Genomic DNA, 14,351 nt, shown 5'->3' with positions numbered 1-14,351 from the left:
TTCTACAAAAAGAAAACCACAGGGCTCTGTGAGAGCCAGGAGTCAAAATCGACTTGACAAGACACTTTACTTTAATTTTATACCTAAGAAGCTGCAGCTATTTTGCACCTTAAGCAAATAGGCTGGTGTTTTATCAGGATCTGCTTGCTGAACTAATTTTCTGTATCAATTTCTTTATAAGAACTTAAAGGGCATGGTAATGACTTAAAGGACATAAATCAATATCATCCAACTGGAAGCCTTAGAGCAATGGAAGAAATTTGTACGGGTGGCTTTGAGATGTAGCTTCCAAACCATGTCTACAATCATTAGGAACATAGGAAGCTGGATTCTAATGTGTCAAGACGATTGGCCCATCTATCTCAGAATTGTTTACACTGACTGGCAGCAGCTCTGCAAGGTTTCAGGCAGGAGTATTGCCCAGCCCTTCCTGGAGATGCCAGATTGAACCTGAGACCTTGTGCATGCAAAGCAAATGTTCTACCATTCAACTACAGCTCCATCCCCCATTCTGCTCCTTCTCTTTGGTGAGGCCTGTCTCATACTAAATGTAATAATTTGATGCCCCTCTGAGACTTTTAGTGTATTCATTAAAACTTCTGGCAAGCTAGACAACAGCCCTGTAAGGTAGGCCAAACTATTATCCCCTTATTGCAGATAGGAAGGCTGAGGCATAGGTATGTTGGCTTAGCTCGGGCCTGTACAAGTAAAGTCTGGGGGCCGGATCTATCCAGGGGACTTTTTTTGCTAGCCCCAGGGGTGGACCAAAGTTTTGTGGTACCTGAGGTGCAAAATCTTGCTTTGCCCCATGGCCCTGGCAGGGGGGGTGGTCAAACCCCTTTCAAAATTAATCTTTGCAAGCTTGAAAGTACACAAGGGACAAGGAAGAAAGTTGCTAGCAGCCTCCTCGTCTCTCCTCATGTTACGGGTAACTAATAATGGCTTTCCTTAATATTTTTAATGAGTAACTAATAATTGCTTTGTTTGTTATTTCTCTTTGTAAACCACCCTGAGCCATTTTTGGAAGGGCGGTATAGAAATCGAATAATAATAATAATTATTATTATTATTTATCTTGTATACCACCCAAACCTCCGTCTCTGGGCGGCTAACAATTATTATTTAATAATTAATTTTAATGTAATTGTTAATGTGCTGAACATATACCTTGGCCCCTATACACCAAGTCATGGTTGGTTTGGGCCCACTGGGGTATTTGAGTTGTGCCCCCGTTAGTTAAAGCGATCTGGTGTGTATCACAGCGTTAAGATCTGAACGGGGATCTTTCTTTCTGTAGCTCTCTGATGCCAGGAGAGCTGGACTGGAAAACCTCCCCCCTCACTGGAATGGAAAGACATCAGGATGAAGGGGCTTGACATATCCCTCCCACCCCACCAACTCAAAACTCTCAGCCAAATTTTGCCAGCCGAAATTCCAATGCCTTCAGTCCAGCAATGGAAAATGAGTTTTCTTCTTTTTTGTTTTTTTGCCTACCTGTTGCTTTTGAGACATTTCCTCTTGGGAATATATCACTCCATGCTGGAGGGGGAGGAATTGAGCTAAGTCCCACTCCCTTAACGCTACAGGGCAGAAGTTCTCAAACGTGGATCCCTAGATGATGTTGAACTACAACCCATCATCCCCAGTCACAGTGGCTGGGGATAATGGGGGTTGCAGTCCAACATCTGAGGACCCAAATTTGATAACTCCTGCTCTAGGATGAAGCATTAGGGAAAGGAAAATCATGAGAATATACATGACGGCATTCTTGAAAACCGTGCAGAGAGTTATTGGAAGGTGAAAGAATTAGAAACATTGGCAGAAAAGGTTTGGTCATGTGCAGAAAGGAAAGTGGTAGCAAGGATGTTTGAGAAAAGATTTTGGTCAAAGAACAGAACAGAAGCGAGACAGTTGGTTTGACAGTTGGATTAAGTTTGAAAAATCTGCAGTTAACCCTTCAACAGCACAGCTGATCTTGTGAGTGGAACAATGATTACCAACTGAACCAGATTCCCATTTTTAAGGCTGTAGAAGGGGAGAAAAAAGGATATCTGCAACAAAATTAAGGTAAATCACAACACAAAACCCCCTGCAGTGGCAGAATGTGTGGGGAGACCAGGGAGGAGGAGATGCCATGCTACATTTGCCTACGCATTTGTTTTTGTATTTAGTGACACAACATTTCCAAAATAATTACATATAATCAGATATTAGAAGTGTTACACTTCGTATAAATGTAATTTTAAAAAATGGAATTCAAAATCAGAGTGGGCAGGATCTTCTAGATCAATTCTAAGCACCACTGACATAATTTAATGAGACAAGTTAATTGTGATCAACATTCGGTCTCATTTATTTCAATGGGGCTTAATTGTAACTAATTTAGTCTGAATCCTGCCCCCCGTTTACAGCAGATTCATAAAATCATAATTAAAACCAGGCATTAATCTATCTATGTGGCTGCTAAGAGTCGACACAGACTTGACAGTAATTAATCAATCAAGAGCTTATTCATATTGGAAATAATAATTGATTTCCAGGATAGGTACAGATCTTTGGAAGACTGTTAAGCTACCAGTGAAAACAAAGAGTCTTGTGGCACCCTGATAAGAGGAGGAAAGAAGGAAGGAGGTGGAGAGAGGTACACCAAGGTGATTTTGGAGCCTGGACCTAAAGGCCTTTGGAGGCCCCCCTCCCCTGCAAATTAAGCATCATCATGCTTGGCCAGGCGACCACCACAACCAGGACAGACTAAAGAGGATTTGGGGGGCCCCCCATGGGCTGTGGAGGCCAGGGGTAAGAGCACATCTCTGCAAATGGAAGTGGGAACGTGAAAGGCCTAATTCTGATGTTAAGCCCTGGTTTTTATTAATTACTAAATTAATAAGAGTAATAATTACTCTGGTTTTTGTTAATTAATAAATTAATAAAAGATAAGTTACCCTGCCCCATGGCCAGTTAGGCCTTCAGGTGGCTCATAATGACAAAATCGGTACCACGTTGAATGCGCACACTAATAAAATTTTAAAAAACCTGCAGTTAAAAGCCGTGTGTAACTAATAATTATTAAAAGCTAGTAATTTAGTTACACACATTAAGCTGTGTGTAACTAATAATTACTAAAAGCTTAAGGCTTGGCCCACTGGTTTGCGATCCAACATCAATTCAACCACCACAAACTTTAGTGGAGTCTCCTCTAGAGAAGAGAGAGGGGAAGGAGCAGGCTTGCAATTGCAGCGAAGCCCGATTAAAAGAGTTTTCCTTCCCAAACCTGCTTTCCCGCCGCGAACTACAACTCCCAGGAGCCCTTGCAAGCCCGAGAAGTTGCGACTATCACGAAGCTCTTGTTGGCGTTATAATGCAAAGGAAGAAACGCTTTTTAGGGGAAGGATCGCCAGTGCAGAGACGGCCAACCTAGAGACGAGGGAATCAGGAGACACCAAGACGAAATTCGCCTGATGGGCAGTTTTGATCTTGCCTTCAGCAAAGGGTGGAACTGCAGAGCCCGATTCCTAGGAAGAAGAAGGCTAAAAAAACTGGCAAGCCCCTTCCTGCGGTGTTCCCTCCCCCGGAAATGGGCTCTTTTGAATGTACTTTTTCCCCGGGAGTGGCAGCTGTTGTTTTGGGGCTGGATCCTGGTCGTTCATACCCCTCGGAGGAGGATCTGAGTGAGTGCAGAGGAGGGTGCTTGCACGCTCCCCCCCCCGGGAAACCCTTGGCTGGGAGGGAAGTCCTTTTGCTGTGCATGTTAAATGTGTGGATTCCTCCCCCGCCCCTGTTCTTGCAACATAAAAATGGCATTGAGTTTGAAGGCAGAAAACCATGCGGTGTGGGTTAGATTGAAAATATGTGAAACGGCGTTATCGTGAGTCGGACCCTTGGGCCTTCTTGTCTACTCTGACTGGCAGCTGCTCCGCAAGGTCATGGGTAGAGAGAGGTGTCTTTCCCTGCCCTGATATTTGAGAGCCTTTAGTTGGATGTGCCGGGGGAACTATGAACTCCACTACGGAACTGTGGCTGCTTCCCAAAATAGAACAGTCTGATGTGAACACCCGAAGTTGCCTTACACCGAGCTGATCATTGATCCATCTCGGACTGGTAGCAGCTCTCCAGGGTCCTGAGCTCAGAGGTCTTTCCCAGCCTGGCTGCCTGTGAGCCTCTTAGGTAGAGGTGCAGGGATTGAACCTTCTGTATGCAGAGCCGGTGCTCTAACATTATGGATGCTCCTGAGAAGCAGATGTAGCTGTCATATTGAATCGGACCACTGGTCTGTCTAGCTCAGTATTGTATGCTCTGACTGGCAGTGGCTCTCCAAGGTAGAGATGTGGAGTGGGAAAATTTCTAAAATGGAAAACTTTCCAGAAGATTTTCTCATACTTAATTTTTTCCCCTTTGAATAATTTCAATTTCTAAAATTATTTCATAAAAGGCAAGGGTAATAATGAATGGATGCCCTGCAATATGAGGCAAGCACCTGGCAGTCTCAAAGCTGTAAGTAATACTTTTCAAAATTGTGCAGCCCTGATGTAGGCAGTAGTGATCTAGATGGACCAATGACCTGACTCCGGATAAAACAGCTTCCTGTGTAGCTGCTGATATTTGACTGGATCTGAAAGAACCTAGTTTGGAGCTGCACAACCTTGAGAATTAGAAATCCAGAGTGCTCAAACCCCACAGCTGTCACACTGTAGAGTAGAAAGTGGCGTATGTGTGCATATGCTGTTGTAAAATTTGATAAAGTTGTCCTTTCATCCCCTTCCCTGCACCCCATCAGTTCTTCTTGTTAAGCTGGTGAGGGGCTCAGTGCACCATGTAGTCACTCAGGCTTTTTAAAATTGACTTTTTAAAATGTAAGAGAGTTTTGTAAAAAAAAAAATTGTATTGTATTTTGTATCTTATTTTTTGTGTTTTATGTATTTTTACTGGATGTTTTTTAATGTGTTGGGAGCCACCAACCACAAGAGAACAATTTGTGATGGGGCGGATAGCAAATAAAGTCTATCATTGTTGTTATAGTCTCATGACTTGGTCTTAGGGGGTCCGGTGGAGGTGGGAAGGCCCGCCATGATTGTGCCCAAGGAAAGTGCAGGTTTTCCTAATGAAGGCGAGATAGGAAGATGCCCTTTGCCAGTCTCTACAGCTTGCAAGCAAGCCAGGGGCCCCATGACTCTGTTTTTGAGAGGTTTCAGCTAGCACTGAGCTCCCAGCCTGGCTGGGAATGCCTTTGAAAGCAGGGAAAAGCCATTCCAGCTATGCTGGGAGCCCAGCATTCAGCAAATGTTACTTCAAAATGGAACACGTGGCCCCGTTAGCTATCATTGCCATACACCCTGCGTCTGACCTCAGACATTGCGGGGTGGCAGCGGCAGCCTGAACAAGAGCCACCAGAACCCTCACTACTCCACTGAAGCAAGCCATCCCACTCGTGCTGAACAGGCGTTCAGGCTTATGCCCCTATTCCCAGCAGTACGTGCCACTAAATCAGTGTCAAGCTGTGGCCCTCCAGCTGTTGTTGGACTACAACTCCCATCATCCCCAAACATAATGGCCAGTAGCCAGGGATGATGGGAGTAGTAGGTCAACATCTGCAGGAGGGCCACAGACCCCTCTGCTAAATGCAAAATCTGGTGAGACAGATGTAAAGGACTGTGGCGGCTTTTTATTCCTGCCTTTTTGTTTCAGTGCTATTGCTTACCTGTTGGCAGTTTGTCCAATTTGCTTTGCTTCTGGAGAAGTGCCAGGAAATGGTTGGAGGACAGATTTTGGACAGCTGTTCTGCAGATGGAGAGGCTGTGTACCTCTTAGCATGTCGCTGCGTAGGGCAAGTAATGGCGGGTAGTTCTTGCCTTCGAGCCCTGCTGGTGGGCTTCATAAGAGTAGGAGAAGGGTGTTTCTGGATCAGGCCAAAGACCCATCTCTCCCAGCATCCTCTTTTCCAAAAGGGCCAAGTTGATGGGCAGCCCAGAAGCAGAACATACAGACAAATAGCCCTCTCTCAGATGCTTTCCAGCAACTGGTATTCAGGTGTATTCTGCTTCTAGTCTTCAAGGCTAGTAGCCATTGGGGATGTGCATGAAATTTGCATGAACTGATTCGGATTCGAATTGATTTGATTTAGAACCATTGAATAGAGTGGAGTTCGAATCGATTTGAATTTGCCCAACTTTGAATCGATTCAAACAAATCTCAACTCTATTCAATGGTTCCAAATCAATTTCAATTCAGATTCTATTCGGATTCAAATCGATATATGCAAATTTTGTGCACATCCCTAATAGCCATACATAGACCTATCCTGGTCCATGATTTTGTCCCCCCGCCTTTTCAAGCCATCTAGACTAGTGACCATTGTCAGTGAAACATGCCCAGAAAAACCTGGCTGGCTATAGGATGTTGGCCTAGATCAGGGCTGCACAACTTTGGCCCTTCACACAGTGGCCAGTAGTCAGGGATGATGGGAGTTATAATTCAACAACAACTGGAGGGTGAGGTTTTGCAGCTCTGGACTAGATCGATGTATGATCTGATTCAGAAGGGCACTTCTTATGCTGTTATACAGGATTAGACCAGGGGTTCTCAAACTTGGGTCCCTAGACGTGATTGGACTACAACTCTCATAATCCCTAGCTACAATTGTTGCCTTTGTGCTGGGAGTTGTAGTCCAACCACATATGGGGACCCAAGTTTGATAATCCTGGGATTAGGTAAATTCATGGCAGACAACTCTTATCAGTAACCATGATAGCTGAATTGAACCTTCGTGTACAGAGGAAGTATACCTTTAAACGCCAGATGCCAGGAACAACAATAGGAAATGGCCCCATCTCCAGCATCTTATGATGTTATGGTCTGGTGTCTTATGCTTCCATCATTTCACAGGGGAGGGGGACATTGGCAGCCATCTTTATGGGAGCCCCAAATGCTGACTTTTGTCCATTCTTTCTTCTTCCTGTGCTCTTTTTTGTCACTCAGGTGGAAGGCCCTCCAGCCAGATTTGAACACTTTCTCCTCCTCCTCCTTTCAGTGTTTGTCACCCTGAAACGTCCAATATTGTAATTATTGTAAGGTGAGAATCCAGCTGGGGAGGAATCCAGATGCTGTACCATTAAAGCCCTGCTGTTCACTGTACACATCCAGAAGAGTCTTATCTCTGAGCTTCTTTTGGTAGAGAGTGAAAGAGAGGATATGGACGCAGGGCAGGGGAAGCAGCCGGACTTCCCATTCCAGGCTGTGCAGAAGCACTGGATGTCCCCGGGAGTGAAAATGGAGGAACAAGACCCAGGAGGCTCTGCACCAAAGGAGGAATCGGAGGGAACAGGAAAAGCTGTCCACCAAGCTGGAAGGCTCCAGGAATTCCTGCAGAGGATTCCCGGAGAACAAGTTAAACAGGAACCAAAGGAGGGTCTTCTTCAGCGCTGGGATGCCCAATGGCAGGAGTTTCTGAAGACAGTGGAGTCCCCTTGCTCTGGACTGGCAATCCCCCAGCTGACAGAAGAGCCCGCTCCATGGGATGATACTAAGGCCTTTCTGGCCTCCTTTGAGCAAGTGGCCGAAGCCTGTCAATGGCCCAGGGGAGAGTGGGTGACCCAGCTCCTGCCAGCTCTGAGTGGAGAAGCCAAGAAGACCTTTGACAGGCTGGAGATCGGAGACAGAGAGGATTATGGGAAGGTGAAAGCAGCCATCTTACGACAGGATGCTCTGGCCCGGGAAAGGTGGGGTCACCACTTCAGGCATTTCTGCTACCAGGAGGCTGAGGGTCCGAGAGGGGCTTACAGCCAACTGCAGAAACTTTGCCATGGGTGGCTAAGGGTAAAGAAGCAGACAAAGGAGCAGATTTTGGAGCTGCTGATCTTGGAGCACTTCCTGGCCGTCCTTCCACCGGAGATCCAGAGCTGGGTGCGGGATTGTGGCCCAGAGACCTGTTCCCAGGCGGTGGCCCTGGCTGAGGGTTTCCTGCAGATGCAGCTAGAAGCCAAGAGACAGGAAAAACAGGTGAGGCCTTTTCACCCTGACATTTGTGGATTTCCCAAGGTGCGGAATGTGAGTTGAGATCTTGGCCCATCTAGGAGCAACTTTTTTGTGGGTGTCTGTTGCCTACTTTTTTTCATGGTGTTAACCAGGATTGAAAAATGACTCAATTTCCATCCCTTCCCCATAGACTGCAGTGGGGCTGCTTATTGCGGGGATGGTGGGGTATAAGATAGTAAAGCCCTTCCAATCCATGCAGTAGTAGATCCCTGCGCTGCGTAGCAGATTGGACTAGAAGGACTCCAACATCCCTTCCAACTCTGATTCCTTGTAGGCCTGTCCTACAAGGCCTTCAGAGAATGTCCAGCATTCTCTGATTCCTTGTCAGCCTGCCACCTTGAAAAAGGATTGAGGATCTTTCCCAAGTGCCAGTGGCCTTTGTGAAGCTGTGACTCTCCCAGAGGAAGAAAAGGTTCAGTCTGAACCCCATGTAGAAGCAGTTGAGGAGGGGACATCATACGATGGTAGAGCTCCTGCTCTGCCTGTTTATAGCAATCAATCAATCACTTTGTTTGTTTAGCTGTAGCCATAACAAAAAATGTTCGAAAACTGAATAGTTAAAACAATATAGCAAACTGCAGGGCAGTCAGAAAGAGAAAGATGGAACCAGAATAACTCAGTACAGGATAATATCGGCTTGCCATGCACTTTATTTAAAACTAGCAATTTTCAGCCGGTTAGATTAACGGGCGGTAGTAGACCGCCCACGCCCCCCCCCCAGTGCGGCCACCAGCGGTCCCAGTCCTTCCCTGTTCGCCCGCCGCGGCTGCCGCCACCTCTTGTTGAGGCCGCGGTTTTGCTGCCGTGGCGGTGGCCACCATCGGGGCCATTTGTCCTGCCGTGGCCGTCGCTGCCTCAACCGCACTCTCGGCCGTGGCCGCCGCCATCGGGGCCAGTCGCCCCGCTGCGGCCACTGCCACCTCTGGCCGAGGCCGCGGCTCCGCTGCCGCCTCGCCCGCACTCTCCTCCTGGCGTTGGCGGCGGCGGCTTCTCCTCGGCCGCCGCTTCTCCTCCTCCAACATGGCCGCCCATGTCTGGACGGCCGTATCTTTCTCGGCCGTTCTGGGCATGCCCAGAACGGCTGAGAAAGACACGGGCCGGAAAAGGACACGGGATCACACTCAAGGTAATTATTATAGAGGATATTTTATTTAATTTAAAATTTCTATATCACCCAAAACTTGCATCTCTGCGCGGTTTACCTTGATGGTAGAAACTAAAAAACTGGCTACTTTTCTTGTAATGGAGGGCCTGGTATCTGCTAATGAGAAGTTTACATAAAACCCCTTGACAGGATAAACCATAAGCAATGGCCCTGCTTTGCCTGTAGACGGTCCTAAGTTCTGTCCTGGTCAGCATTTCCAGGTAGGGCTGGGAAAGGCCCCTGCCACAAACCCTGGGGAGCTGCTGCCAGTCACTGCAAACACTACTGAGCCAGATGGACCAAGAGTCTGACTCGGCAGAAGTCAAGCGCATATGCATCCATTGCTCAGTGGCAGAGCACCAGCTTTGCATGCAGAAGGTCCCATTTTCAGTCCCTGCCAGGATCTCCAGGCAGGTCTGGGAAAGACCCCTCTCTGTCTGAAATCCTGGAGAGCTGCTGCCAGTCAGTGTAGACAAACCTGAGCTATATGGACTAATACTTTGACTTGTTTTGGTTTTGACTACAAAAACTGTTTGTTTGTTTTTTGTGGGGGGATTGTAGCTCAGTGGAAGAGCATTTGCTTTGCATGCAGAAGGTTCTAAGTTCAGGCAAGCTGGTCTTGTGGTAGCAAGCATGACTTGTCCCCTTAGTTAAGCAGGGTCTACCCTGGTTGCATATGAATGGGTGACTTGATGTGTGAGCACTGTAAGATATTCCCCTCAGGGGATGAAGCCGCTCTGGGAAGAGCAGAAGGTTTCAAGTTCCCTTCCTGGCATCTCCAAGATAGGGCTGAGAGATTCCTGCCTGCAACCCTGGAGAAGTTGCTGCCCGTCTCTGAAGACAATACTGTGCTAGCTAGACCAGTGGTCTGACTCAGTATATGGCAGCTATGTTCCATCCTATGTTCCAGTTCCTGGCACCATCTGCAGGTAGGGCTGAGTAAGACCCCTGTTGGGTTGCTGCAGGTTGAAGCAGTCAGTTCTGGGCTAGGTAGTCTCTCCATGAAAGGCAGGTTTGTATATTCACCAGGATAATCCATAGCTCAATGGTAAAGCACCTACTTTGCATCCGGAGAATCCCAAGTTCCATCCCTGGCATGGAACCTGGCTGAGAAAGCCTCATCTCTAACTGAAACCCCAGAGAGTTACTGCCACTCGGTGTAGAGCAGGCCTGCTCAACTTAGGCCCCCCAGATGTTTTTGGACTACAACTCCCACAATCCCCAGCCACAGTGGCCAATTGCCAGAGATTATGGGAGTTGTAGGCCAACATCTGCAGGAGGGCCAAAGTTGAGCAGCCCTGGTGTAGAGACTACTGCGCCAGATGGACCAATGGTCTGACACAATACAAGGCAGCTTGGTCTGTTCAGTCATGCAAGGAATCTTCTCTGCTGTTCCAGAAGCCAGCATCACTTCAGGAGGCAGCCCCGGGTTTCTCCCGATCTTCACAGGCTCTGCCTGACCCTGTCCACAGGCGGCAGTACAGGGAGACCACGCAAGAGGGTGACCACGGAGATGTGAATTCACAAGGTAAGGAGGGTGTGGACGTTTCCTGAGGGGTATCCACTGTGGCTCCTGAGGGGTTGTTCTCTCCCCACAGCCCACAAAGGACATTTCGCTTCCTATAAGCTTAAGGGAAATGTCAGAGCTGGCCAGAGGGGCTTCCAGTTATCCTGTAAATCCCTCTGAAAAGTTTCATTGTCCTTGGACTTCTCTAAAGCGGCAGAGGGAAGGGGTAACCCACAACTGTTTTAGTAGGGATGTGCTTGAAACATGATTCGGATGCCGAATTGTGGGCACATCCCTTTTAAAAATGAGGGCTTGCACAGCCCCTTTAAAGCAGAGGAGAGCAGGTCCATACCTGCTCCTCCTCCGATTGCCACCATTGCTGTAATCCCGGCGCTCCCCCAAGCTGTCCCGTGCGCCAGCAGGGCGTCTCCCAGCTGCTCCTGCGCAATAAACTTTATTTATTTATTTTATAAACTTTATTTATTTATTTTATATACTGTCTGACTCCGAAGGCTCTAGGCGGTTCAGATGGCCTCTGCGCATGCCTGGCAGCTGTTTGCGTGGTCAGCAGCCGTGGTTCAGCACATCCCTATGTTTTAGTTCTCAGATTAATCTTTGAAAACTTATAAGGAATACCTCTGAACACCAGCTGCAAGGCACAAGTGTGCTGAATCCACAGTAACTGGCCCAATCCCCCCCCAGCATAGTACCTCCAGTGAGTGTTGCAGATGTCTATCTTATGTTTCTTTTTAGATTGTGAGCCCTTTGGGGACAGGGAGCCATCTTATTTATTTATTTATTATTTATTTATTATTTCTCTGTAAATCACCCTGAGCCATTTTTGGAAGAGTGATCTAGAAATCGAATGAATGAATGAATAAGCAAACTTGAACCCAGATACAGGCCCTTCAAATGAGTGGTATGGATAGGAAGAGTAATTCTGCAGCTGTATTCAAGATAACATGCGTATCTAGTCTAGTCTAGTCTAGTCTAGTCTAGTCTAGTCTGTCTATCCATCCATTCAGTTTTTATACCGCCCTTCCAAAATGGCTCAGGGCGGTTTACAATTAAACCATGACTGAACGACTATGCCTGTGTACTCATCGTATGATTGTTGAACATAACATGTGAATGGTCTAATAAGGAAGAACTTGATATCAATATGTTTTTACTTTTGATGTGTATATCAATGTTATTATGATTTTTCTTATTGACTTTTATATCAATAAGTTATTACTTTCTTTCACTGTCACCATATTATTGCTCCCAAGGCAACGTGACCAGAGGATTAATTACGGAGAGCAGGGTAATAATTAACCCTTTGGTCACATAGCCTTGCCAGCACAGGAATTCAGGCCAGGGAACCTGCCACAACCAACCCTCCTGTCCAAATCAGGGCATGATCTAGCCCATGACTATATGAGCGAGTCATGTAGTCATTTCCTCTCTCATGGCGTTATGAATTAATTGGATAGCCTTACCAAATAACAGGGCCACAGGCAGAGCAAATTCTCCCTTCAAAACATATTCAGCACCAGCAGACCCCATGAACAACCAAGGTTGTTTTATTAATAAAACAGGGGCAAGCAGAAGGAAAGTCTCAGGCACAGAAAGAAACAATACGAAGTAAATACCACTGTCTGTTTCTTCACATGGGCCAATGGTTTGACTCGGTTTAAAGCAACTTCCTAATCTCTCTGGAAGTTCATGCAACTTGCAACCCTACACTTTGCCCGCCTCTTCAGAAGTAAGCCCCACGGTGCTTGCAGGTAAACCAGCACAGAACTGCAGCCTTGACCTCTGTTATTGGTTGTATCAAGAATATTTCCTTTTTAATTTCAGCAGATTCCATGCAAGTAGACGAGTGTGAAGAAAGAAACCGTCGGCTAGGAAGACCTGAGCAAGCAGAACCATCCCAAAGAAGAGTGCTGAAGAATGTTTCCAGGACCCCGAAAGAGGGTGACTCCTCTGAGGATCGGAGTGAACCAAAGAGGCAGCTAGGGGGGAGCCACCCACGGATGGGAGTGGGGGATCCTGTTTCTTGTGGGGTAAGTGAGAAACCCCTCCATGAAGGCCTGCTGCAGCAAACGGCACTCAGTGGGTCTGAGGAAGGCTTTGAACAGGAGTCTGGCTTTATCAAATGTGAAGAGGTTGTAATCCAAGAGCTGACTTATCAATGTGAGGATGGTGAAAGCCTCAGCTGCAAGGATCCTCTGATGAGACATCCGCAAGTCCACCCTGGGGGGAAGTCCAACCAGTGTGCCTACTGCGGGAAAACCTTCAGCCGCAGGCCGAACCTTGTGACGCACGAGAGGACCCACACTGGGGAGAAGCCGTACGGGTGCTCATACTGTGGGAAAACCTTCATCCAGAGCTCCCACTTGATCGTGCATGAGAGGACGCACACTGGAGAGAAGCCCTACAAGTGTTGCACCTGTGGGAAGAGCTTCAGCAGCACTTCCAACCTCCACACGCACAGGAGGACCCACACAGGGGAGAAGCCGTACAAATGTCCAGTGTGTGGGAAGGGCTTCGTTAATAAGTCCCACTTGATTACTCACCAGAGGCAGCACAATGTGGAGAAGCTGCAGATGGAACAGCCGGATCTGGGGAAAAAGTTTTGTCTAAACTAACTGAAAAAGGATCCACATTGGAGAAAAGCTATATTGGAGTGTGTGCCTTGTTTCATATGGGAGTCAGTCCGTTACAGTCTAGTTCAGTTCCAATTGGGGTTCAGCGGCGCTTGAAGCCATACCAGGCCCATAACATTTCTGCGACTGGTCGGGTACACTTGAAACCAGAACGGAACTGGTTGGGTTCATGCAGAAAAACGTACATGTCCACATTAGCTTGGTGATGAGCATGTGTGATAAGCAGGGCTGTCATCCAATTAATGAAGTCTTGGTTTTAATTGTTAAGTAATGTATATATTTGCATATGAGTAAAAGCAACAGTTCTGGAGGGGGGAAGATACGCTCTCTCTTTTTTTGGTGTGATTGTAGCCAACTCCATCTTGGCAAAGATCTTCCTTTGTGTGAGTGTGTGTGGGAGGGAGGGAAGGGTCTAGTTCCCACAGTCAAAGCAAAATTGTTAAACAGCAATTGGAGATCTCTGGGACGTGTGCTCCTGAGAAGTGTTATGAGGAGTTGGAACTCCCCTCACCCCCAATTTCAGACTAGAACCATGATAAGTCATTATTTATTGAGTTCAAATCTTAGATTACCAATCTCGTGTAAATGTGTGCACGCCCTGGAGATTTCAGATTCCCTGTCAACAGATCATGAGCACCAACCCAGAGAGAGAGATGGGGGTAGAATCACTCTTCTAAATTGGCATCCTCTGCTTATCCTATATAATAAAAGGCTAAGTGAGTGGCCGTGGCTTTGGAATGTTGGGGATCTGCGTCCCTGCCTCCCTGGGCTGTTCTGGGCCTGCGCGAAGCGCAGGCCCAGAAGAGCCCAAGGGACACAGGACCTCAGACACCAGTGTCCCACAGCCACGGGCGGCCATTAGCCGGTGTGTGGCGGCGGGGGAAAGTGTCCGAGGCAGCGGCAGAGCCGCCGCCTCGGCCATGAGCTGCAGCACGGCGAGAGGAGGCCGAGACAACCAGAAGCGGCCGCCCTGAAAAAGGCGAGGGCAATGGCGGCGGGGGAAGACCGAGACAGGGGACAG

The 14,351-nt window shown here is 47.4% G+C and overlaps 1 protein-coding gene across 3 annotated transcripts; it reads left to right on the top strand.

Annotated features, from left to right (window-relative positions):
• Positions 1–1,748: 1,748 nt before the first annotated feature.
• On the top strand, positions 1,749–13,640 carry LOC128347505 (zinc finger and SCAN domain-containing protein 23-like). Of its 3 annotated transcripts, none has more exons than XM_053302371.1 (4): positions 1,749–2,067; positions 6,973–7,992; positions 10,571–10,700; positions 12,522–13,640. In XM_053302371.1, exons 2-4 carry the CDS (start codon positions 7,186–7,188, stop codon positions 13,310–13,312), a joined length of 1,728 nt encoding a protein of 575 aa, XP_053158346.1. In that variant the 5' UTR covers positions 1,749–2,067; positions 6,973–7,185; the 3' UTR covers positions 13,313–13,640. The 3 variants fall into 3 exon arrangements, with proteins under 3 accessions (XP_053158346.1, XP_053158348.1, XP_053158345.1); XM_053302373.1 differs by lacking the exon at positions 1,749–2,067 and adding an exon at positions 3,220–3,668 and having other exon boundaries at positions 12,525–13,640; XM_053302370.1 differs by lacking the exon at positions 1,749–2,067 and adding an exon at positions 3,224–3,668.
• Positions 13,641–14,351: the final 711 nt, after the last annotated feature.

Source organism: Hemicordylus capensis, chromosome 2 (genome assembly GCF_027244095.1).
Source record: "Hemicordylus capensis ecotype Gifberg chromosome 2, rHemCap1.1.pri, whole genome shotgun sequence".
Lineage (NCBI taxonomy): Eukaryota > Metazoa > Chordata > Lepidosauria > Squamata > Cordylidae > Hemicordylus > Hemicordylus capensis.
Note: the sequence above shows the minus strand (reverse complement) of the source record. Positions and strands in the feature narration are given on the sequence as shown.